This window comes from Pimephales promelas, chromosome 5 (assembly GCF_988280905.1).
Source record: "Pimephales promelas chromosome 5, fPimPro1.hap1.1, whole genome shotgun sequence".
Classification (NCBI taxonomy): domain Eukaryota; kingdom Metazoa; phylum Chordata; class Actinopteri; order Cypriniformes; family Leuciscidae; genus Pimephales; species Pimephales promelas.
In genome coordinates, this window is record NC_142773.1 from 37,727,738 (window position 1) to 37,751,828 (window position 24,091).

The window sequence follows — 24,091 nt, forward strand, 5'->3', positions numbered from 1 at the left end:
AGAGTTTTGAGAAGATTGGAGAAACTTAATTTTTTGCCCAAAAATGAAAAAAAAACGTAAGGGGTAACACTGTCGTTTTTTTTTTCGGGTCGAAATTTTGAAATTCGATATCTCAGCTCTGGAAGGGTCTAGAGCCTCCATTTTTGCACTCAGGTCAAAGTCTCGTGGCCCTCTATCAGAATCCAGAGTTTTGAGAAGATTGGAGAAACTTAATTTTTTGCCCAAAAATGAAAAAAAACGTAAGGGGTAACACTGTCGTTTTTTTTTCGGGTCGAAATTTTGAAATTCGATATCTCAGCTCTGGAAGGGTCTAGAGCCTCAATTTTTGCACTCAGGTCAAAGTCTCACAGCCCTCTATCATAATCCAGAGTTTTGAGAAGATTGGAGAAACTTAATTTTTTGCCCAAAAATGAAAAAAAAAACGTAAGGGGTAACACTATCGTTTTTTTTTCGGGTCAAAATTTTGAGTTTCGATATCTCAGCTCTGGAAGGGTCTAGAGCCTCTATTTTTGCACTCAGGTCAAAGTCTCGTGGCCCTCTATCATAATCCAGAGTTTTGAGAAGATTGGAGAAACTTAATTTTTCGCCCGAAAACGAAAAAAACGTAAGGGGTAACACTGTCGTTTTTTTTTTCGGGTCGAAATTTTAAAATTCGAAATCTCAGCTCTGGAAGGGTCTAGAGCCTCCATTTTTGCACTCAGGTCAAAGTCTCACAGCCCTCTATCATAATCCAGAGTTTTGAGAAGATTGGAGAAACTTAATTTTTCGCCCAAAAATGAAAAAAACGTAAGGGGTAACACTGTCGTTTTTTTTTTCGGGTCGAAATTTTGAGTTTCGATATCTCAGCTCTGGAAGGTTCTAGAGCCTCCATTTTTGCACTCAGGTCAAAGTCTCACAGCCCTCTATCATAATCCAGAGTTTTGAGAAGATTGGAGAAACTTAATTTTTTGCCCAAAAATGAAAAAAACGTAAGGGGTAACACTGTCGTTTTTTTCGGGTCGAAATTTTAAAATTCGATATCTCAGCTCTGGAAGGGTCTAGAGCCTCCATTTTTGCACTCAGGTCAAAGTCTCACAGCCCTCTATCATAATCCAGAGTTTTGAGAAGATTGGAGAAACTTAATTTTTCGCCCAAAAATGAAAAAAACGTAAGGGGTAACACTGTCGTGTTTTTTTTCGGGTCGAAATTTTGAGTTTCGATATCTCAGCTCTGGAAGGGTCTAGAGCCTCCATTTTTGCACTCAGGTCAAAGTCTCACAGCCCTCTATCATAATCCAGAGTTTTGAGAAGATTGGAGAAACTTAATTTTTCGCCCAAAAATGAAAAAAACGTAAGGGGTAACACTGTCGTTTTTTTTTCGGGTCGAAATTTTGAGTTTCGATATCTCAGCTCTGGAAGGGTCTAGAGCCTCCATTTTTGCACTCAGGTCAAAGTCTCACAGCCCTCTATCATAATCCAGAGTTTTGAGAAGATTGGAGAAACTTAATTTTTCGCCCAAAAATGAAAAAAAACGTAAGGGGTAACACTGTCGTTTTTTTTTCGGGTCGAAATTTTAAAATTCGATATCTCAGCTCTGGAAGGGTCTAGAGCCTCAATTTTTGCACTCAGATCAAAGTCTCACATCCCTCTATCATAATCCAGAGTTTTGGGAAGATTGGAGAAACTTGATTTTTCACCCGAAAACGGAAAAAAACTTAAGGGGTAACACTGTCGTTTTTTTTTCGGGTCGAAATTTTGAGTTTCGATATCTCAGCTCTGGAAGGGTCTAGAGCCTCCATTTTTACGCTCGGGTCAAAGTCTCGCGGCCCTCTATCATAATCCAGAGTTTTGAGAAGATTGGAGAAACTTGATTTTTCGCCCGAAAACGAAAAAAAACGTAAGGGGTAACACTGTCGTTTTTTTTTCGGGTCGAAATTTTGAGTTTCGATATCTCAGCTCTGGAAGGGTCTAGAGCCTTCATTTTTGCGCTCGGGTCAAAGTCTCGCGGCCCTCTATCATAATCCAGAGTTTTGAGAAGATTGGAGAAACTTGATTTTTCGCCCGAAAACGAAAAAAAACGTAAGGGGTAACACTGTCGTTTTTTTTTCGGGTCGAAATTTTGAGTTTCGATATCTCAGCTCTGGAAGGGTCTAGAGCCTCCATTTTTGCGCTCGGGTCAAAGTCTCGCGGCCCTCTATCATAATCCAGAGTTTCGAGAAGATTGGGGAAACTTAATTTTTCGCCCAAAAAAAAAAACGTAAGGGGTACCACTGTCGGTTTTTTTTTCGGGTCGAAATTTTGAGTTTCTCTAATCTTCTTGAAACTCTGGATTCGGATAGAGGGCCATGAGACTTAGACCTGAGTGCAAAATGGAGTCTCTATACCCTTCCAGAGCTGAGATATTGAGATATTTATAATGGCATAAATGCTATTTATTTAAATAAATCCCCTGCAACTGCCTGAAGATCGGTTATAACGGCACACAACACACACATTTAGAGGCTTAAATAACTGGGAATGTTAAAGAATGTATAGGCCAAACCAGGTGTTATCAGAATCCCGATATTGACACGGATCCATCACAACACGTCTTCATATTAGGGACTGAAGTGAGTGTTGGCAGTCAGGTGCTGGAGGAGCGGAGGAACGGATGTGAAGAGAACACAATCAGCGCCAACACGCACTCATCTACATAAACACTGCTGGGCTTATTACACACAGCACTGATCTGGTACTTGACTACTGTGTACTAGACCAGACAGCAGGTGCACACGCACACATACACACCGCAGTCAGTGTGTGAATCTCATCAAAACCAGATCCTGGTCACACTTTACCCCAAAATATAAAGGAGGAAATATAAAGAATTACACCAGAGTGCAAAAATGGAGTCTCTAGACCCTTCCAGAGCAGAGATATTGAGATCCCACGTAACATTTATGCCATTATAAATATCTCAATATCTCAGCTCTGGAAGGGTCTAGAGCCTCCATTTTTGCACTCAGGTCTAAGTCCCATGGCCCTCTATCAGAATCCTGAGTTTCAATAAGATTGGAGAAACTTATTTTTTTGCACCAAAAAAAAAAAAAAATGAAACGAAACGAAACACTGTTGTTTTTTTTTGGGGTCGAAATTTTGAGATTTCCAGAACGCATGCGCGAGAACTGAGATGAGGACGTTCTTATTCGACTACTTCTTGTTACCGGCTGCTCACCACTTAGGAGTATTACCGCCATCTACCGTATAAGATGATGATCCATATATAAGGCGCTCCGGATTGTAAGGCGCACAGCACTGTCGTATTTGAGAAGATTAAAGGCTTTTAAGTGTGCTTTATAATGCGGAAAATACGGTAATTGAAGCGCGTATGTACAGCACGCGTAAACTTCCTCTGCTTGTAAACAGAAAGTTTTGCGCTTCCAGCTATATCAGCATGTCATCTTATACGGTAGTGGGCGGTAATACTCCTAAGCGGTGAGCAGCCGGTAACAAGAAGTAGTTGAAGAAGAAAGTCCTCATCTCAGTTTTCGCGCATGCGTTCTGGAAATCTCTTAAATTCTCGTCTCAAGGCCCATAAGGAACTAATGGAATAGTCGAATAAAGTCGTTATTTATGTTTTTTTTTCGCACAAAAAGTATTCTCGTCGCTTGATAAACTTATAATTGAGCCGCTGTAGGCACATGGAATATTTAAAAAAAAATTTTAATGACTTTATGGGCCGTCAAGAGCCAGTCCCTTAGGAAGCCTATGTAGGACTGATCCAGCTCTCAAATTTAATCAAAAATATCTTCATTTGTGTTCCGAAGATGAACGAAGGTCTTACGGGGTTGGTACAGCATGGGGGTGAGTAATTAATGACTTAATTTTCATTTTTGGGTGAACTAACCCTTTAACATTACACATGGACTTCTGAGGAAAATGTAAAATGCTACATAATAAAATCCTTTAAGAGTTGCCTTGGAAACAAATATTATAACATTATAACTAGGATATTAGAATGAGCTTTGTCTTACACAAAATCAGTCTCATCCTTCAGTTGTACGACGGGCTGGAAAACCAGAGCTCTGCGCCGCATCCCCAACAGACACGCAGAATCCTCTGTGTTCGCAAACACACGTCCTGCCGAATACACAAAAACATGGTATTTCACACAGTCCACAAGCAGTTCAAAATCACCAAAGAAAGATACAAGCATACATTGCACTTTCAAGTGAATTAAAACAGTATATTTTTGATACGCAAATCATTTACCTTCACCTGAGCCAATCGAGGAAAGCAAAAAAGAGCAAAAGAAAATAGTTTTAATAGTTTTAATTTGTTAATATTAGTTAAAGGGTAGGCTATTTATTCACCCAAAAAATTCAAACCCATAAGACTTTGGTTCATCTTCAGAACACAAATGAATTTAATTTTGATGAAATCTGAGATTTCTGTCCCTCCATTAACAGTCTATGCAACTACCACTTTGATGTTCATAAAATTCATTGTAAAACTAATCCATATAAAGTTTGTCCAAATTTTCAGAAGAGACTCAATCGGTTTATACGATAAACAGATTGAATTTGAGCTTTTATTTACATCTAGACATTGATCAGTGAACATGAACAAAAGCCTTCAGTTTGTGATCCGATGTGGATTCTGATCACCATATAAGGTAGTAGGTAGAAATATTTATAAGCGATGCAAAAGACTATACACGCTAACCATTACCATAGCAAATAGTAAATAAGAAAGCTTGAAGAAATCAGAAAAATAATAAAGGCTATCACAATCATGTTTATATTTGATCTGTAGGCTAGTCTCTTTGTACCAGACCATCATAAAATAAAGCAATTTTTTTTTCTTTCGGGAGCTTCCTCTGTATCTCTGACTGAAAACATAACTAGCCTACTGGGAGAGAGTGCTAAGGCTCCTCAGGGTGTATTTTTGGTGGCATATTTGTAGAAATGATCATTCTTTCTAAATGTGATGTAACTGTATGTCCTGTAACTACCAAATAAACAGAAACAGACACGACTGAATAAGTAAGTCTGTCCTCATTCTTTTGTGAAATAGATCTAACACGGTAAACCACTTTATTTCTGTGTGGCTAATGTGCAATTTTGACACATCTTTGACATTTAAACCTGTGGTTAAAACATTGATGCTTGGGCTTTAAATATTCAAGTAAAAAACAAAAATGCCAGCAAAGGCTTTTATCATGTGTGTTTTGACACCGCGCTGATTCTAGTGATTTATTTCTGATAATTTTTCTGATAAAACTTGGTGAAATGATGGGTTTGTGCTACGCTTCTGGCTTCTGGCCCGACAGTGGAAATGCAGCAGATTTGGGGTTTTATTTCTATTACCCCGGCACGGCCCATTTAAAGCCCTGACTCTCACTGTCCCGACAGTGGAAGCACAGCTATTGGTTCTCGCACGTCAAGTGAACTTGTTTGAGCTTCTGTTTACCACAATTGAAATGTTAGTTGATGAATGTTTATATGTGAATAAAAGACAAAATTCAATCTGTTCATCATATAAAGTATTCACATTTTACAATCTCTTTATGAACTTTTTGGAGCGTCAAAGTGGTAGTTGTGTAGCTGTCAATTGAGGGACAATAGGCTCTCAGATTTCATTAAAAACATCTTCATTTGTGTTCCGAAGATGAACGAAAGTCTTACGAGTTTGAAATGACATGAGGGTGAGTAAATTATGATTTTAGGGGAACTATCCCTTTAACTACATTTGTAACTACATAACAACAATATTTCTACCACTTTTATGAATCTTAGTTAATTTTAAATCTTAAAATGTACTAATACACTTTTAAAATCAAAATGTGTATCATATATACAGTATATATATGAATGATACATTTGATTAATAAAGTATATGTAATTTATATTTATAACATTTTATTATAATATTTAATAGTTTCAAATAAAATAAGCTACATTATTTTATTAATAGTAATGTATTATTTTTACAATTCATTATTAATTCATTATCAATTACATTTTTCTAAATAATATCTTTATTATAATACTTTTTTTAATTATATTGAATACTATATTACATTTTACATCAAAAATCTGTAGGCTATAAGTATGGCAAACACATGGCACTGACGTTAATTTACTAAACTAATTGTAATTGTCCATTAAAATGACATTATCCTCTTAGATAATTCTGTATAATTACATTAATGTATCTGGTGCAGAAATGAGACCTGAGACATCAGAATGTCATTTCTTGCAGCAGTGTGAATATTTTCATTTTCATGAGTTCATACAATCCCCGACTGCATCTTTACAGGAGTGCTTTCTCTTTACCTTCTCTGTAAAACTCTTTGAGCTTCTTGGAGATCCACTGCATGGCTTTAGCAGAGATCTTGGTGCCAAAGTTCCTGTCGAACGGTGAAGGAGCACCACCCTACAGGACATCATAACGTGGCAAATGAACAATATTCTGATCATGTTCAGTTGTTTTCTTGTGTGTGTTTGTGTGTGTGTGTGTGTGTGTGTGTGTACCTGCTGCATATGTCCCAGGACGTTCTTCCTGCAGTCAAAGACTCCTTTGCCCTCTTCATTGTACAGCTGGTAGATGAAGTCAGTTGTGTAGTTCTCACTGCAGTTCTCATTCCTGTAAAACACACACATACAATCACGCCTCACTCCTTCTACACATTCAGATCTACATCATACAATCAGTGTAGTGTAAATGCTGTATGTACGATACATAGATCATACCTGAGCACTAAACCTCTCTGGATGCTAGTCTTCATCTTTGCAGTTAAATGTTCGACGTTAGACTGAAAAATAGAGCACTCATAAAAACTCAGCATGACGCTCTCTCTCTCTCTCTCTGTTTCTTTAAATAGTACACACTGCTAAATATTCTACCCTGCGCATGGGACAGAGGAGACAGAGGACGGGGAAGGAGAGAACACTGTAATCACCTTATCAATTCCATACAGTTGCACTGCAGGTGTAACATAGGTGCATATTTGAAAATATTATATTCAGATAATATGGACAGAAGTGAATGTCTCTTACCTGTAGGTCTCGGATGTCAAACGGCTCTTCATAGATGTAGGCTGCATCGGCTCCGGCCGCCAGCCCCCCCACCGTCGCCAGATAACCACAGTAACCGCCCATCGTCTCAATGATGAACACGCGACGCTTGGTCCCGCTGGCGGACTGCTTTATACGATCACACGTCTAACACACACATTGTAATGGTTTAAGAATGAAACCTATCTCATGCACACACACTTCATTAACGACTGCCGTTCTCACACACAACCATAAACTCAGACATACGGGATATTAAAAGATGCATTCAAGTATAACACGAGTACTGAAGCATGGTCCAAAATTAACTGGCCAATAGTGGGTCATTTATCTATTTATTTGTATTTATTATATAATATATGAATAACATTTATTTTTAAGTAACATCATAAAAATATTCTCTGCATTATTTTTCATTAAAAATATATATTTTGTGCCTATTAGTATTAAATTATTTAGTACTTTATTAGAGTTGAGTTACATGTTCTGCATACACTTTGTCCATGTATAATGTTGCAATTCCAACCAATTTTAAACTCACAGTTGGCACTTGTTGAGTGTTAATTTAGGACCCAAATCGCATGCAAGCACGAGACACAATATAGTTCACATCAACAGAGAACATGCATGTGGTTCCAACTCTTAAATTAAGTGTTTTTTGTGAGGATCCATGTTTACCATGCAACTTGGGAAAATATTCAAACTTTCAGATCAGCATATAAATCTGTTCCTGTAGTGGACAGACATAGTTCGATATGTTACATAACCACAGATAATGTATCTCACATCTAAAGCGGGCAGATATCTAAACAATTTAATGAAACCTGTAAAAAAAAACATTCTGTATGCGTTTCTTGTGACTTCCAGATCTGAACGTAAAATTGTAAATAGTTTTTTCCACTTGAAAAATTATATTTTTATAAAAAATGGTGAAAATTTACAAAATATTTATTATCGCGCAGTATCGCGCGTGCAATTATATTCTTTATGAAATATATATAAAAAATATATGTCTTATATCTCCCAGGCATGATCATGAAATTATACTCACTTTAGGTGTGTTTGACTTCATGTGGCGCTGCGCAGACCGATCGGCGCGAGTTGCCGCTTGCTTCATGAAGCAACAGAAACACTTTTGATGTAGTGCTTAATACAGCGCCATCTGTGCAAGAATAAAGTTCAACATAAGCCTATTGTCACAGTCTGTCGTCCTCACCAGTGTGTCCCGTCATCTGCACCACACTTCCCCGGATCCTTTTGTTTCTACTCCCGGACTCACTCCCCAATCAGCCACCTGTTCCTCGTCCTGTCATCATCATTCTCACCTGTTTGCACCTCGTTTAGTTTGATTCTTGCTTGTATTTAGTTCTCCCTCTGTCAGCCTGTGTTTGTCGGTCAATGTTTAATGTTACTTGGTGTTACCCTGTCTTCCTGCCTGTATTTATATTGAATTATTAGTAAATCTGTATATTGGAGCTTTTTGGACTCAGCCTGTCCTTCTGCCTGCACCCACACCCGTGACAGATTGACCGACCCAAAAGCAAAGATGGACATGACTGCAGTGACTTTTCGGGGGATAATCTCTCCAATTCGGCGGCCCTGCTTGATTCTGGTCCCCCGAAAGCCTGCGCTCACCGTCAGCCCGGCAAAACTTGAGCTCTCCTCTCCGCTGGTCCCGTCCAGCCTCGCCGAGCCCAAGCTCTCCTCTTCGCTGGTTCCGTCCAGCCCCGCCGAGCTCAAGCTCTCTTCTCCGCTGGTCCCGTCCAGCCTCGCCGAGTTCGAGCTCTCCTCTCCGCTGGTCCCGTCCAGCCCCGCCGAGCTCGAGCTCTCTTCTCCGCTGGTCCCGCCCAGCCTCTCCGAGCCCGAGCTCCCCTCTTCGCTGGTTCCAACCAGCCCCGTCCAGACCGTCCAGCCTGCCCCAGAGACCGTCCAGCCAGCGCCAGAGACCGTCCAGCCAGCGCCAGAGACCGTCCAGCCAGAGACCGTCCAGCCAGCGCCAGAGACCGTCCAGCCAGCGCCAGAGACCGTCCAGCCAGAGCCCGAGACCAGGATCCCACCCAGCCTCCCTCCCTCTCCCACCTCCTCCCGTCACGCAGCCGTCAGCCCTTCCGTCTGCCAGCTCCCCTGACCCAGCTGGGTCGTTGGATCCCCGGCCTTCGCCTCACACCTCCTCCATCTGGACACTTCCTCGGCCCCCGGTCCCATTGGCTCCCCCGTGGCTCCTACCTCCCTCAGCTCCTCCATGGCCCCTCAGTCCACCAGCTCGGCCAGGCTCCCTCAACCCTCCGGACTCCCTTCGCTCCCTCGTCATCGTCCCTTCACCTTGGGACTTCCTTCCTCTGGCTCCGCCCCGTCATGTCACCCCCCCAGTTCTGTCGGACTCCTCACTCCCTCCAGTCACCCATCAGCCCTCACTCCCTCTGACCTCACCGTGTCCCTCTGTGCCCCTGTCGTCACTTCCGTCACCTGAGCCTGCGGTGTCACCATGGTCCCTCGGTCCCTCCTCAGCACCATATGTCATCTGTCCCTCAGCTTCACCCTGGTCTCCTCTCCCATCTGCTCCGTCCTGGTCTCGCCCTCCATCTGCTCCGCCCTGGTCTCGCCCTCCATCGGCTCCGCCCTGGTCTCGCCCTCAGCCTGCTCCACCCTGGCCTCGCCCTCAGCCTGCTCCGCCCTGGCCTCACCCTCAGCCTGCTCCGCCCTGGGGACGCCCTCAGCCTGCTCCGCCCTGGCCTCACCCTCAGCCTGCTCCGCCCTGGTCTCGTTCTCAGCCTGCTCCACCCTGGCCTCGCCCTCAGCCTGCTCCGCCCTGGCCTCACCCTCAGCCTGCTCCGCCCTGGGGACGCCCTCAGCCTGCTCCGCCCTGGCCACGCCCTCAGCCTGCTCCGCCCTGGCCACGCCCTCAGCCTGCTCCGCCCTGGTCTCGCCCTCAGCCTGCTCCGCCCTGGGGGGCTTCTCCCTCCTGACCACGCCCTCCACAGCCTCCAGGGCGCCCACCCCCCCTCCCCATTGATGTTATGGCGTGAGGCCACGCCTTCCGGGAGGGGGGAGTAATGTCACAGTCTGTCGTCCTCACCAGTGTGTCCCGTCATCTGCACGACACTTCCCCGGATCCTTTTGTTTCTACTCCCGGACTCACTCCCCAATCAGCCACCTGTTCCTCGTCCTGTCATCATCATTCTCACCTGTTTGCACCTTGTTTAGTTTGATTCTTGCTTGTATTTAGTTCTCCCTCTGTCAGCCTGTGTTTGTCGGTCAATGTTTAATGTTACTTGGTGTTACCCTGTCTTCCTGCCTGTATTTATATTGAATTATTAGTAAATCTGTATATTGGAGCTTTTTGGACTCAGCCTGTCCTTCTGCCTGCACCCACACCCGTGACACCTATACTATTTAAATAACAATAAAGTGGGTCTATATATTTAGTATCTATGTTATTTTGATAAACGTGACACAATATAACATTAAGGTTACATTAAGGGCTTTTTTGCTCACCAGCCACTTTGGCTAGTGGTTTTCCAAAGTTATATCCACAATTTTGCTAGATACCATGAGTAAATACTGCCATCTAGATATTTTTAATATTATCGAATAATTTGATAATATTTTGCGGTCATTTTAATACCGGACACACAGATCCATTATTTTTGTTTTCCTTCTTTTTACGTTATCTTAAAACATAACTGACTGTGTTTACATGAAAACTCATGTATTTAGACATTATTTTGTGTGTATTTGACCTTTTAAGCGCAATTAGCAGCGAAAAATATCTCAATTTAATAAAAGGGTGGCTTATGCGCACTCACTTTGGGTGTAAGCACAAAATCTGTAGGAATCAGTGAAATGATGTGCAATCCCACGCTGAAATTCGAACCCTGTAACAGCAACAATATTCATCCAGAGCAAATAAAAACGAGTGAGTGAGAGGAGGCGGGTTTGTGTAATAATCAGAGCGTATGCAGCCGCTCTTTCGAATCACTCTCGCGGTACTTTGATGCCACATTTTTTTGTCACAATGACGTTCTCTCAATTCGGACAAAATTTCAAATCCGCATTTCCGCATGCAGTACTTCAAATCAGATGCCGATCAGTCTGTGCGGCGCCACATGAAGTCGAACACACCTATCTTGGTAAACTCCCATTATTGTACACTTCCTTTTGGAATAAAGTTGTTAAAACAGGTGTCACTATTAAATCCAATAATGTTGTGATTTGTTTTGTTTTCCCAGTCTTACATTACCTAGAATGACTTGGTGCACCTTTAAAGATACAGTCTGACAAAAAAATCTTGTTATTTCCGCTGTACTAACCGACATGGTAACATCTGGCTTTCCGGGCGAGGATGGTGTGTCTTACCTCCACTATGGCATTGAGGGAAGTGTCAGCGCCAATGCTGAAGTCAGTGCCGGCTACATTATTACTGATGGTGGCAGGCAGCATGCACATGGGCACACAGAACTCCTCATAAGTGCTGCGGGCATCCACCAGCTGCAGCAAACTCTCAAAGGCCTGCAGCAGTGCACATGCATTAGGACGATTGCTCACTTACTCGCTTACTAGTGTACAATAAACAGGACGTCCTTTCTGACTGTTTCGAGAGGGAAAAAGTGTTTCCTGTCTACTCAAGACGACTAGGTCGAAAGTTGACCACCAGATCCTCGTGACGTGGGCATGGCATTGGCTAAATGGTGACTGAGAGGCAAGTTGTTTAGAAAGCAGGAAACCTCACAATAACCAAAGTGTGACCGACTGCACAACCAAACAAAAAAAGCAGCACAACCAGACCTTAATGAGACAGAAACACACAAGACATCAGGCCAGGCCCAAAACAGCATGCAGTTAGTTGCACTTACATTTGATTTGTACACCTTAATCTCTAAGGAGAGCATATGCAGTATGAATTTAAACTGAAAAATGTATGCATGTGAAATTGGCAGTGTGCCACAAAACCCAACTAACAAAGACTGATAACTTTAGCTAACGTTCTGACGATGTTCTTCCAGTAATGTTAATAGCATATTTGTTCAAAGTCGTGTGGTCTTTTAGCATGGGAACACCCAGACAACTTCCAGCAAATTTAGCTCTGAAAGTTAGTCTCATTCAAGTCTCATTCTCATTCTCATTCGTCGAAATTGATGCACCAATCAGAAACGTTGGGGCGGGCTTTACACGATGACAACTGCGCTGGGATTTTGAAGCATATTTCGTAGCCTACATTACAAAGATGGAGGCCGCTGTTGAACATCACTCGTTCGAATCAGCTATCGCGTCTGTTTTTAAGCGATTTGAACGTTTCCTTTTTGTTAAAAACCGAGCAAAGAACAACACTCTGCATACGCCATCTCCTTCAACGCTTTGATTGGTTTTAGGTCTACCCGCGACGTCCGTTGGTGACGCACCTCTGGAAATGATTTGTCTATGACGCTTTGCCAGACCATAACTCAGTTAGAACTGAGAATGGTCTGGTTTTAACCAGGCTAGTGGTCTTTAATAATGTCATCAAAACGTTAGCACAAAAGCATATACGTCACTCATTTAATATTTTTTTTAAAAACATTTTAGTTGGATGTTGGTCTAACATTTTTTTAAATGTTACTACTTGTTTCAGAATGTTCGGAGAACTTTCAAAAGTAAGGTTTGAAGAATGATAAAAATTGTTTTATTACCATTGGCATAACCAAGAAAAAAAATTTGCTTTAAGTTCAGAGAACATTCAGAAATAATGTTTTCTTAACTAAATGGGTACATTAGCTTAATATTTTTAGAACATATTTTTGTTAGAAGTGAATGGTGTCCATAATCATTCAATTTGAACTTATAAGAAATATTTCATTAATCTATTAGCATCAGTGATTAAGATTATTTTAAGAGCATGTAATTATTTGTTATTGCTGAAACACAAAATAAAAGCTTATTCCACAACATAAATAGGATATAAATTAAAGTTTACCCATTAAAATTAATGAAAATGTATGTATTGATTTTTGTCCACCAAATGGTTTTACTGTATTTGTTAGTGATGTTATTTTGAACTCAATTCCCAATACTTAGTCTCAGGACATTAATTCAAGTATTTATATTATTTTTATTTTTATTCATTTTTTAAAAACAGTGGAACTGAGCTCAAAGGTACAAGATCAATAAGTATATTAATCTTCATCTCACAGTGTATATAAATAAAGGTTTACTTATAAATGAAACAGAATGGAAAACTTTTAGATCATTTTTGGCAGAACATGCATTATAATCAAACATAAAATGCAAAAAAGTTGCAATTTGGATCTCATTATGATTGTGCTACTTAGTTGGACCAGGCCTGCAATATCAACACACACCACAGGTACAAACACACAGTTTTACTGTCAGATGCAGGACTGGGTGACAGGTTGTGCTGTGTTACCACATGCGGTTTTTTCCAGACACATTGATTCAGTCAGGCCGCAGTGACCACCAACCTCAGCCCATCATCACACACAGCGATATCCCACCCCAACAAATGCAGCTCTACTTCGTGCTACTATAACCTACTCTGAGAGCATTGTAAGTATGTTTACATGCACTTTAAAAGTTCGATTTCAGTCGGACCAAGGTCAATGTCACTTATCGAGTGAAATTAAACTTCATTGTAAAAAATATGTTTTCAAAATACAAACATGATTATCGAAGTACGTTTTAAAAATAAAATACTATTTCAGTCATCGAATTTTCACGTTTAATTAAATTTGTTACTTGCAGACTTCCAAACAAAGTAGTAATAATCTTTTTATTTAAATGAATTCAATAATTAAAGGACCGTTAACTAATTTGTACTATTTGTAAATAGTATTTTTATTTTAAAATATGCACACATTAACTCGTATGGCAAATAAAGAATGTTAAAAAGTCTTGTCTCATCACATTCAGTTATGAATTAATTAGAAATGTTGAGTGGTTCCCATACAATTCTACCAAATTCTACCAAACAGCCTGTTAAATAGCTCCAACTAAACTAAAAAAAACTACTTTCCCTCACCTTAATGCATGTAAATCTACCTTATCCCACCAATTGTAGCTCTATTGCACTTTCTATGTCTACATTTGGATCTAAAATCCAAAATTATCTAGTCTTACATTATTAACAAAATGATTTATCCTTCAAGTATTTAGAGTATGACCTGTGTGTTTCCTGACAGGGAGGTTGGTCATCATCAGCCATGAACTTTCAGTGCATCTTACAGACAGTGCTCTTGACAAACAGATATACATGCCCCCCCCCCCACCCACCCACACACACACACACACACACTCTTTGACACGAGTGTGTGACGTCTTACATCCGTGATGGCGTTGAGGGCCGTGTCGGCCCCGATGCTCAGATCTGAGCCGGGGATATTGTTGGACACAGTGGCCGGGACCATCACCATGGGAACACAAAGCTCTGTGTGTTTGGAACGAGCTGCTTGCAGCTCCATCAACCCCAAATATGCCTGCGGTCAGAGCGAGACTTACGGGTCACAGGCTAGAATTATGGGTAATATTAAAAAGGGGAAGGGAGCCATGCCCACTTTTATTATGAAGAGACTGGAAGTATTTACGATGATTAGTAGTACGATTGTGAAATGACAAATGAAATGATATCTTTTGTTCAAAAGTTTGGGGTTGGTAAGATTTTTTTTAAGTTTTTGAGAAGTCTCTCATGCTAACAAACTTACCAAGGCTGCATATATTTGATTTACTAACAGTAAAAACAGTGATTTAAAAATTATATATATATATATATATATATATATTTATAATAAATAATTACAAATAAAAATATAAATACATTATGCATTCAATTTTTTCCCCATCTCACTGACCCCATAAATGTTGAAGTGTGGTGTATGATTTTAATGTATTTATTATAGATATGCATTGTTAAAATAACAAGATAATCTCAAAACAAATAAATGTTGTGCCTCAGTTAAATTAAATGTTATTTTGTTACAAACTAGTTAATGTCTGGAAGCAATAGAAAAAAACACTGTAAATTTCTTGTCGGTAATTAACAATTTGTAATAAATACTATAAAACATACCATCATGACATCATTTAAAGGTGCAGTAAGCGAATTCTGAGAAACGAAACGCTTTTCCGGACCGAGCACCAAAACACACGTGTAGCCAATCAGCAGTAAGGGGCGTGTCCACTCATTAGGGGATATACCTGTGTTGCATAGGGTGTTGGTGAATTTGGGGGTGGGGCTATCATGATAAGGGTGTGATCCTTTTGGGAAGAAGTGTGTTTGTTTTTGTGATTTCAAATCTCAACAGAGTTTCTCAGAAATCCTGTACTGCACAATTGAGACACAAAAGAGACACAATGGCACGTGATCATAATGTATAGCAGGAAAATAATATAATTAAAATGTGATTTGACTTATTTATATACATAAATGTATACAAATATTGTAAATATTACATTACATACCTCAAATCCTCCGATAACAAGTAAAGCGTTTATGTTGTGAATGCTCATTTGTTCTGCAATTTTACCAATGTGTTTTGCTGGGAGAGTTCTGAAAAATATATTTCAGGATATTAGAAAGCATCTTATCCCATGCATAAAGGCATATCAGTGTCTTTTCACTGATAACGGGCCCTTGGAAATGTAATGTTACCTTTTTGTCCCTAGCAGGGACCCGCCCTGGCCTGTCCAGCCCCCAACATCACCCCACTTGATCTCTTTTATCTGCAGAACATATAAAAGTAAATATGGGATCATGGACCTTTGCTCGAGTTTTAAATTGTTATCTCTTCATAAACTGTGTTATGCTGAAAATGATGATCACTGATACTAATATGGTGTTTTTCTTTCTCATAATATACATCCTAAATATAAAGCATTCATTTCTTACACAGAGAAACATATCCAATCACGTTTAAGGGATATTTGGCCAAAAAACAAACAAGAAAACTCCTCATTTAATAAGAATACACACAGCATTAGTAGTACCATTTCCTCTGAATGAGGAAGCAAGCAGTATAAAGTGGATCTGTAATGCTACACAAGGTTAAATATGGCACTGAGCACAATGCAGCAGAGGATTGTGGGAGGGAATAATGGGCTTACTGTAATCATGACTGTTTATCTGATTTGGCAAGGGACTGATTCACATGCACACTATATGCAGTCTCACAGTTTCACAGACTAATAATACTATATTAACTTTCTTTTATCAAAAATTCGATGTTTTTAATACGTATTTTCCTATTTTAAAATTGAAAGTCTGGCTCTGTGAGAAAATTAAAACAATTAAATATCTACATAAAAAGCTTTTGAAAAGCTCCTAAAATAATCAACATAGTTTCCATATTAAAGAAACACCAATTGCACATACATAAAGATCTGTTATCCGTTACCTGTCCCTTATAGAAGCCCTCGAATCCGTCACTAACAGCAAACATAGTGTGGCCTTCTGTGATCCCGACCCTGATGGCCGAACGCACGGCTGCATTCATGCCAGCTGCAGGAGCGCCGACATTCAATACGGCCACATTAAACGAACTCTAGTGAAGAGAAGAGAGCATATCACACACCACACATATGATGAAACCCCAAACCAATTAAAACAAATGTTTATTTGACCAATCAGAAGTCAGGCCAGATTCTCAAAATGAGTGAGATGAGCTCAAAGTACCTGCTCCCTGCTTTTACATAAACTGCATAATACATGCAGAAATGTTTATAGAACAATACAGTGTTGAGTCTTATTTGATACACGACAGAAACAACAGAACAAAATCCTGGATTAAGCTTTATTTGTGCATTTGTGAGTAAATCACAGTAAAGCACCGTAATCCATAACTATGAACATGTGGCCTGTGGTCGTGTGACTCTGATTTGAACTTTCTTCATCTTCAGTATAAAATGTTCTATTTTTATGCAACTAACTTCTAAACCTTCAAATCAATATAAAAAACTATTACTGTTTTACTGTATTTTACTATATGATCAAATAAATGCAGCATTGATGAGAATAAGAGACTTCTTTCAACAACAAAAACATTTACAAATGGCAATGCCTTGACAATTCTCTATTCCATTCTATTCTATTCTATTCTATTCTGCTTGTACAGTACATAGATGCAAATGGCCTTCCTACATTCCAAAAGAAAACATATTGAGCTTTCAGTATCACATAAAGTGGCTAAATCAGACCAAACATTTTGTGCAAAATATACATTATGTCTTGTTCACATTGTGACTGACTTACATTTGGAAGTTCAGTGTCAATTTTGTGGTGAGACAAGAGTTTGTAAGTATTCAGGTTGTTTTCAAAACTTCTAAAATACAAAAAAAGAGAAAAAGGATCTAAAAGCAATTCAGACATTTCCTGTTTTGATAAAAGTGCATAAATGTATTTACCATTGATAGTAAAATTATAATTTTTGTGCTTTACCTGCCGCGCAGCTTTACGGCTTCTGCGAATCTCTTTTCATCCATGGCCTTCTGGACCTCCTGCGTCTGTAGAATGACAAACTATCAAACTGACAACTCCAAATCTCCCAAACAGACCATTTTGATTGAACTAAACTGAGATTCAGGAGTGGCTGTTAACAGAGTTTATATGGACCACGTTGTCTATATGCACCAATAATAAGTATAACTCTGTTAAAAACCTTTTTTTATTATTTCAGATAAATAAAAATGCAATTAAATCTAACCTATTTTACCGAAATAGCACTAGCACTTGCACTAACTGCTAGACCAAAGCTCCAAGGTTTAATAAACGTTGCCATAAACTTTAAAACCCAAAGCTCTGTCATTAGTTAAGTTCCTTTCTCACCATCTGAACACACTCCATCAGAGGCACCCTGACAGCCTGGTTCCCACACAGAGACACGACACACGCTGGAGTGCCAGGAGACGCTTCTAACAGGGCCAAAACAGCTTCCACTCCCATTCGACTCGCCTACAGAGGAACAGAGGAGAGAGAGAACTGTGTGATAGAGAGTACATACAACATGCTAAAGTGTGTTTTGTAGGAACATACCAAAATGCGGTCAAAGGCAGAGGGTGTTCCTCCTCTCTGGACATGACCCAAAATGGTGACCCGCGTGTCAAACCCCAAACAGCGCACAACCAGCTGCAATAGAGAGTATATATATAACACAATATTCACTTCACCTCAAATACTGATGCTTTTCAAACAGATCCAGCAAGATCCTGAAGACTACTGTTCAAAAGATTTGTTTTTGAAGCAAGTCTCTTACTGTAAGTCTCATTTAGTGTATCAAAAACATAAAAAACTGTAATATTGTGAAATATTAATAACATTTAAAATAACTGTTTTCTGACTCATTAAATTTTAAAAATGTAATTTATTCCTGTGATGCAAAGCTGAATTTTCAGCATCATTGCTCCAGTCGTCAGAGTCACATGATCCTTCAGAAATCATTCTAATATGCTGATTTGCTTTTCTTTTTTGCTGATTTTTTATCATTATTATTAATATTGAAAACTTAATATGTTTGTCCTTATTTTTTTTATTATTCATTTTGATTCAAAGAACAGCAAAATAGTTAAATAGTGTTTTTTCACATGTGATCTATTTAATGCATCCTTGTTGATTAAAAGCATGAATTAATTTGAATAAATAATCTTTTGAACGGTAGTGTTACAGTAAATGGATTTATTATTGACGTCAGACTGAACATGGAAACCAAGCTCAAAACTCCACCATGAATTAAAACATGCGTGCATGAACAAAGCAATGTTTCAAAAGGGGTTTATCCTGAAAGCGCAGCGAACATAACCACAGACATGCATGATGTAAGAGAAATGTCTGTGACTTAAAAGCATAGAAGTAAGTAACACACAGATCAAAACTGTTACTAAATGAAGAGAAGTATCACATGGAAACACACACAGTTGATACTTACAGAAAAAGACAAAACTCAAATCCAAAACATGCACTTGTTAATACTTCAGCCAAAAAAAAAAAAATATGAGGACATAGAAAGTATAAAATAAATCAATTCTGAAGTATTTTGTTCATGAAGTGTAAGAGAAGGAAAGCTGTCATGTATAGGCTCATAATGTGCTGTAGCTGTGCATTACTCACGTCCTTTATTTGGTCTGTGGTTATGGGCTTGTTGTTATGGTCTATTGCACCTTCAGCTACTATGATGATATTAAGCCGTTTCTTATCAGCACGATTCTACAAGGGAAAAAAAGGACGCACACACACATCCGTACATACATATACGCCAGTGAGACGAGGGAGCAGATACTCACGTCCTTCACTTCATTAGAGCTGATGGGGTTTCCATTTCTGTCTGTGGCTCCCTCAGCCACTATGATTATATTAAGACGAGAACCTCGCAAACGGCTCTGCAGGACAAACACTGGAGCACTGAAACAAGCTGTGTGTGTGTTGTGTGAAGTGTTCAGCTGCTTGGGAAACTAAGCTAAACCACAGGCTAGACTAGTACTGTCCAGTTATTCTTTAGAAAAAGCTTCTAAAACAAATGGCTAAGTGCATTAAAGCTATACGCTATTAAATCTAAATATCAGTTGAGATTATTTGATTCAGTTAAATACAAGAGAAGCATTTTTCTGGCACAAAACAACAGATCAATTAGTGACAGCATCAAACTTAATCTATTGATACACATATTCGTTTATAATAAACTAATAAGAAAACACTCATTTATATATTACAGGTTTCCTCTTTCTACAAAAAGACAATGTAAAACAATGAAAGAGTTCCAGGAACACAATTGAGTGATGATTCAGTGTCACTCAATTAATATTAGATAAGATATTATTTATTACATTTAAAGAATTATATATGTAAGGGTTAATGCCCGACGAGGTGTCCATTGTCAGGTTTTAATGGACGACGGCGAGGCGTAAACCGGCCGACGCGCAGCGGAGGACGGTTGCCTCCGCCGAAGTCCATTAAAACCTGACAATGGACACCTCGGAGGGCATTAACCCGCTTATACCATGGTCACTTGCCAAATAAAACATTTTTAAACATTAGTTTATATTTTAATTAGGCTAAATCTAGTTTTTACAAATAATAACTTGCCTTGCCTACTGTTTATTTAGCAACCGGAGATATTTAGCCTATAGTCCGCTTAGCTCCCTTCAGGTTCACAAATGCATTTTTTTTTTTCATGAAACACAAAGGTAGGAATAGTTTTTTTTTTTATTACACATAAAACAATTAATCAAACAACAATAAAAAAAAACAATTAGCTCTGAGCTCCAGCGATTTGCGCTTAACGTTATAGAGGGCAATAAATTAATCAGATCAAAGAGAGGGTCATTTGCCTCAGGCTCCTTAGGCTTGAAACGCTGTAACGTTCAGCCTTCTCCTGCCTTGGTTGTCTGGACAGCTGCGTAAAACTCCCGCAGGGTCTCATTCAGGGGTGCGTTTCCCGAAAGCATCGTTAATCCAACTATGGTCGCAAGTTACGTCGTTACCAATAGAGTTCAATGGAGCAGAGCAGCAGCGGTGTAATTTTCTCCGTTTTATTTACATTTTTTCTTTCTTCAGCAGCATACCAGTCGTCAAAGTTGCCATATTCTCCATAAATGTTAAAAGAAATAGCACGAAGTCGCTCATTGTTGTATTAGGCTATAATATCTAACGTTAGATGATAGAGCATGTGACTGCCTGTTGCTATGGTTACTCACAGCCGTTGTAGGCAGCGCATTTATTTATTAATTTCGAATGGTAAACAGGCAGTTTCACCAGAACTACTTTACTAGGTGTCCTCTATCACTTTTTAACGGACACCCTGCAGCCAATCAGAATCAAGTATTCACCCAGACCATGGTATAAGTAAGGGTTAATGCCCGACGAGGTGTCCATTGTCAGGTTTTAATGGACGACGGCGAGGCGTAAACCGGCCGACGCGCAGCGGAGGACGGTTGCCTCCGCCGAAGTCCATTAAAACCTGACAATGGACACCTCGTCGGGCATTAACCCGCTTATACCATGGTCACTTGCCAAATAAAACATTTTTAAAACATTAGTTTATATTTTAATTAGGCTAAATCTAGTTTTTACAAATAATAACTTGCCTTGCCTGACTGTTTATTTAGCAACCGGAGATATTTATAGTCCGCTTAGCTCGTATCCCTTCAGGTTCACAAATGTATTTTTTTTTTCATGAAACACAAAAGGTAGGCATAGTTTTTTTTTTTATTACACATAAAACAATTAATCAAACAACAATAAAAAAACAATTAGCTCTGAGCTCCAGCGATTTGCGCTTAACGTTATAGAGGGCAATAAATTAATCAGATCAAAGAGAGGGTCATTTGCCTCAGGCTCCTTAGGCTTGAAACGCTGTAACGTTCAGCCTTCTCCTGCCTTGGTTGTTTGGACAGCTGCGTAAAACTCCCGCAGGGTCTCATTCAGGGGTGCGTTTCCCGAAAGCATCGTTAATCCAACTATGGTCGCAAGTTACGTCGTTACCAATAGAGTTCAATGGAGCAGCGCAGCAGCGGTGTAATTTCCTCCGTTTTATTTACATTTTTTCTTTCTTCAGCAGCATACCAGTCGTCAAAGTTGCCATATTCTCCATAAATGTTAAAAGAAATAGCACGAAGTCGCTCATTGTTGTATTAGGCTATAATATCTAACGTTAGATGATAGAGCTAGACTAGAGCATGTGACTGCCTGTTGCTATGGTTACTCACAGCCGTTGTGGGCAGCGCATTTATTTATTCATTTCGAATGGTAAACAGGCAGTTTCACCAGAACTACTTTACTAGGTGTCCTCTATCACTTTTTAACGGACACCCTGCAGCCAATCAGAATCGAGTATTCACCCAGACCATGGTATAAATTGAATTAAGATAATTATATTAGAGATAATGATATGAGAATGAGTACATAATATATAATTTATATAATTTTATACCATGGTCTGGGTGAATAGCCTACTTGATTCTGATTGGCTGCAGGGTGTCCGTTAAAAAGTGATAGAGGACACCTAGTAAAGTAGTTCTGGTGAAACTGCCTGTTTACCATTCGAAATTAATAAATAAATGCGCTGCCTACAACGGCTGTGAGTAACCATAGCAACAGGCAGTCACATGCTCTATCATCTAACGTTAGATATTATAGCCTAATACAACAATGAGCGACTTCGTGCTATTTCTTTTAACATTTATGGAGAATATGGCAACTTTGACGACTGGTATGCTGCTGAAGAAAGAAAAAATGTAAATAAAACGGAGGAAATTACACCGCTGCTGCGCTGCTCCATTGAACTCTATTGGTAACGACGTAACTTGCGACCATATTGGATAACACGATGCTTTCGGGAAACGCACCCCTGAATGAGACCCTGCGGGAGTTTTACGCAGCTGTCCAGACAACCAAGGCAGGAGAAGGCTGAACGTTACAGCGTTTCAAGCCTAAGGAGCCTGAGGCAAATGACCCTCTCTTTGATCTGATTAATTTTTGCCCTCTATAACGTTAAGCGCAAATCGCTGGAGCTCAGAGCTAATTGTTTTTTTTATTGTTGTTTGATTAATTGTTTTATGTGTAATAAAAAAAAAAACTATGCCTACCTGTGTGTTTCATGAAAAAAAAAATGCATTTGTGAACCTGAAGGGATACGAGCTAAGCGGACTATAAATATCTCCGGTTGCTAGATAAACAGTCAGTCAAGTTATTATTTGTAAAAACTAGATTTAGCCTAATTAAAATATAAACTAATGTTTTATTTGGCAAGTGACCATGGTATAAGCGGGTTAATGCCCTCCGAGGTGTCCATTGTCAGGTTTTAATGGACTTCGGCGGAGGCAACCGTCCTCCGCTGCGCGTCGGCCGGTTTACGCCTCGCCGTCGTCCATTAAAACCTGACAATGGACACCTCGTCGGGCATTAACCCTTACTTATACCATGGTCTGGGTGAATACTCGATTCTGATTGGCTGCAGGGTGTCCGTTAAAAAGTGATAGAGGACACCTAGTAAAGTAGTTCTGGTGAAACTGCCTGTTTACCATTCGAAATTAATAAATAAATGCGCTGCCTACAACGGCTGTGAGTAACCATAGCAACAGGCAGTCACATGCTAACGTTCTATCTAATCATCTAACGTTATGATATTATAGCCTAATACAACAATGAGCGACTTCGTGCTATTTCTTTTAACATTTATGGAGAATATGGCAACTTTGACGACTGGCATGCTGCTGAAGAAAGAAAAAATGTAAATAAAACGGAGAAAATTACACCGCTGCTGCTCTGCTCCATTGAACTCTATTGGTAACGACGTAACTTGCGACCATAGTTGGATAACGATGCTTTCGGGAAACGCACCCCTGATTGAGACCCTGCGGGAGTTTTACGCAGCTGTCCAGACAACCAAGGCAGGAGAAGGCTGAACGTTACAGCGTTTCAAGCCTAAGGAGCCTGAGGCAAATGACCCTCTCTCTTTGATCTGATTAATTTATTGCCCTCTATAACGTTAAGCGCAAATCGCTGGAGCTCAGAGCTAATTGTTTTTTTATTGTTGTTTGATTAATTGTTTTATGTGTAATAAAAAAAAAAAACTATTCCTACCTTTGTGTTTCATGAAAAAAAAAAAAATGCATTTGTGAACCTGAAGGGAGCTAAGCGGACTATAGGCTAAATATCTCTCCGGTTGCTAAATAAACAGTAGGCAAGGCAAGTTATTATTTGTAAAAACTAGATTTAGCCTAATTAAAATATAAACTAATGTTTAAAAATGTTTTATTTGGCAAGTGACCATGGTATAAGCGGGTTAATGCCCTCCGAGGTGTCCATTGTCAGGTTTTAATGGACTTCGGCGGAGGCCGTCCTCCGCTGCGCGTCGGCCGGTTTACGCCTCGCCGTCGTCCATTAAAACCTGACAATGGACACCTCGTCGGGCATTAACCCTTACATAATATGCAGTTCTCTCTTTCTCTACATTTCTGCATTTCACTTTAGCTTTAGCTTTAGCTTGTGGGCTAATCTAGCTCACACTTGAAATTTCCACAAACATCGTTGGCTCTGATGGCAAACTGCGTGTGATGCTCCTCATTTGTAAGTCGCTATGA

General features: G+C 39.7%; 2 protein-coding genes across 5 annotated transcripts in view; both read right to left on the minus strand.

The window, feature by feature from the left end:
• The window catches only part of pfkpb (phosphofructokinase, platelet b), a 76,769-nt gene that overhangs the window by 47,077 nt on the left and 5,601 nt on the right, over window positions 1-24,091 (minus strand). Inside the window, exons 8-22 of one of the 4 annotated variants that reach the window (XM_089131444.1) lie at window positions 19,122-19,217; window positions 18,051-18,143; window positions 17,844-17,969; window positions 17,457-17,521; window positions 17,271-17,340; window positions 16,417-16,563; window positions 15,675-15,745; window positions 15,485-15,572; window positions 14,350-14,502; window positions 11,393-11,545; window positions 7,019-7,183; window positions 6,713-6,774; window positions 6,494-6,605; window positions 6,296-6,395; window positions 3,992-4,097 (exon numbers count right to left, since the gene is read on the minus strand). In XM_089131444.1, the coding sequence (XP_088987570.1) occupies window positions 3,992-4,097; window positions 6,296-6,395; window positions 6,494-6,605; window positions 6,713-6,774; window positions 7,019-7,183; window positions 11,393-11,545; window positions 14,350-14,502; window positions 15,485-15,572; window positions 15,675-15,745; window positions 16,417-16,563; window positions 17,271-17,340; window positions 17,457-17,521; window positions 17,844-17,969; window positions 18,051-18,143; window positions 19,122-19,217 (1,607 nt within the window). Of the gene's footprint in view, window positions 1-3,991; window positions 4,098-6,295; window positions 6,396-6,493; window positions 6,606-6,712; window positions 6,775-7,018; window positions 7,184-11,392; window positions 11,546-14,349; window positions 14,503-15,484; window positions 15,573-15,674; window positions 15,746-16,416; window positions 16,564-17,270; window positions 17,341-17,456; window positions 17,522-17,843; window positions 17,970-18,050; window positions 18,144-19,121; window positions 19,218-19,294; window positions 19,391-24,091 lie in introns of all 4 variants that reach the window. The other 3 variants (XM_089131447.1, XM_089131446.1, XM_089131445.1) reach the window with 3 other exon arrangements.
• On the minus strand, window positions 7,742-9,550 carry LOC148981486 (uncharacterized). Its single transcript, XM_089130718.1, has 3 exons — window positions 9,503-9,550; window positions 8,088-9,115; window positions 7,742-7,766 (listed from the first exon to the last, which is right to left on the minus strand). The coding sequence occupies exons 1-2, from the start codon at window positions 9,548-9,550 to the stop codon at window positions 8,432-8,434; spliced, it is 732 nt and encodes a 243-aa protein (XP_088986844.1). The 3' UTR covers window positions 7,742-7,766; window positions 8,088-8,431.

Excerpts from the sequence above, each read along its gene's own strand:
- LOC148981486 (XM_089130718.1), bottom strand. The coding sequence starts at position 9,550 with ATGGTGCTGAGGAGGGACCGAGGGACCATGGTGACACCGCAGGCTCAG. Across the intron at positions 9,116-9,502 it reads TGGTGACACCGCAGGCTCAG|GTGGGAGAGGGAGGGAGGCT; the intron begins GTGACGGAAGTG and ends TGACGGGAGGAG.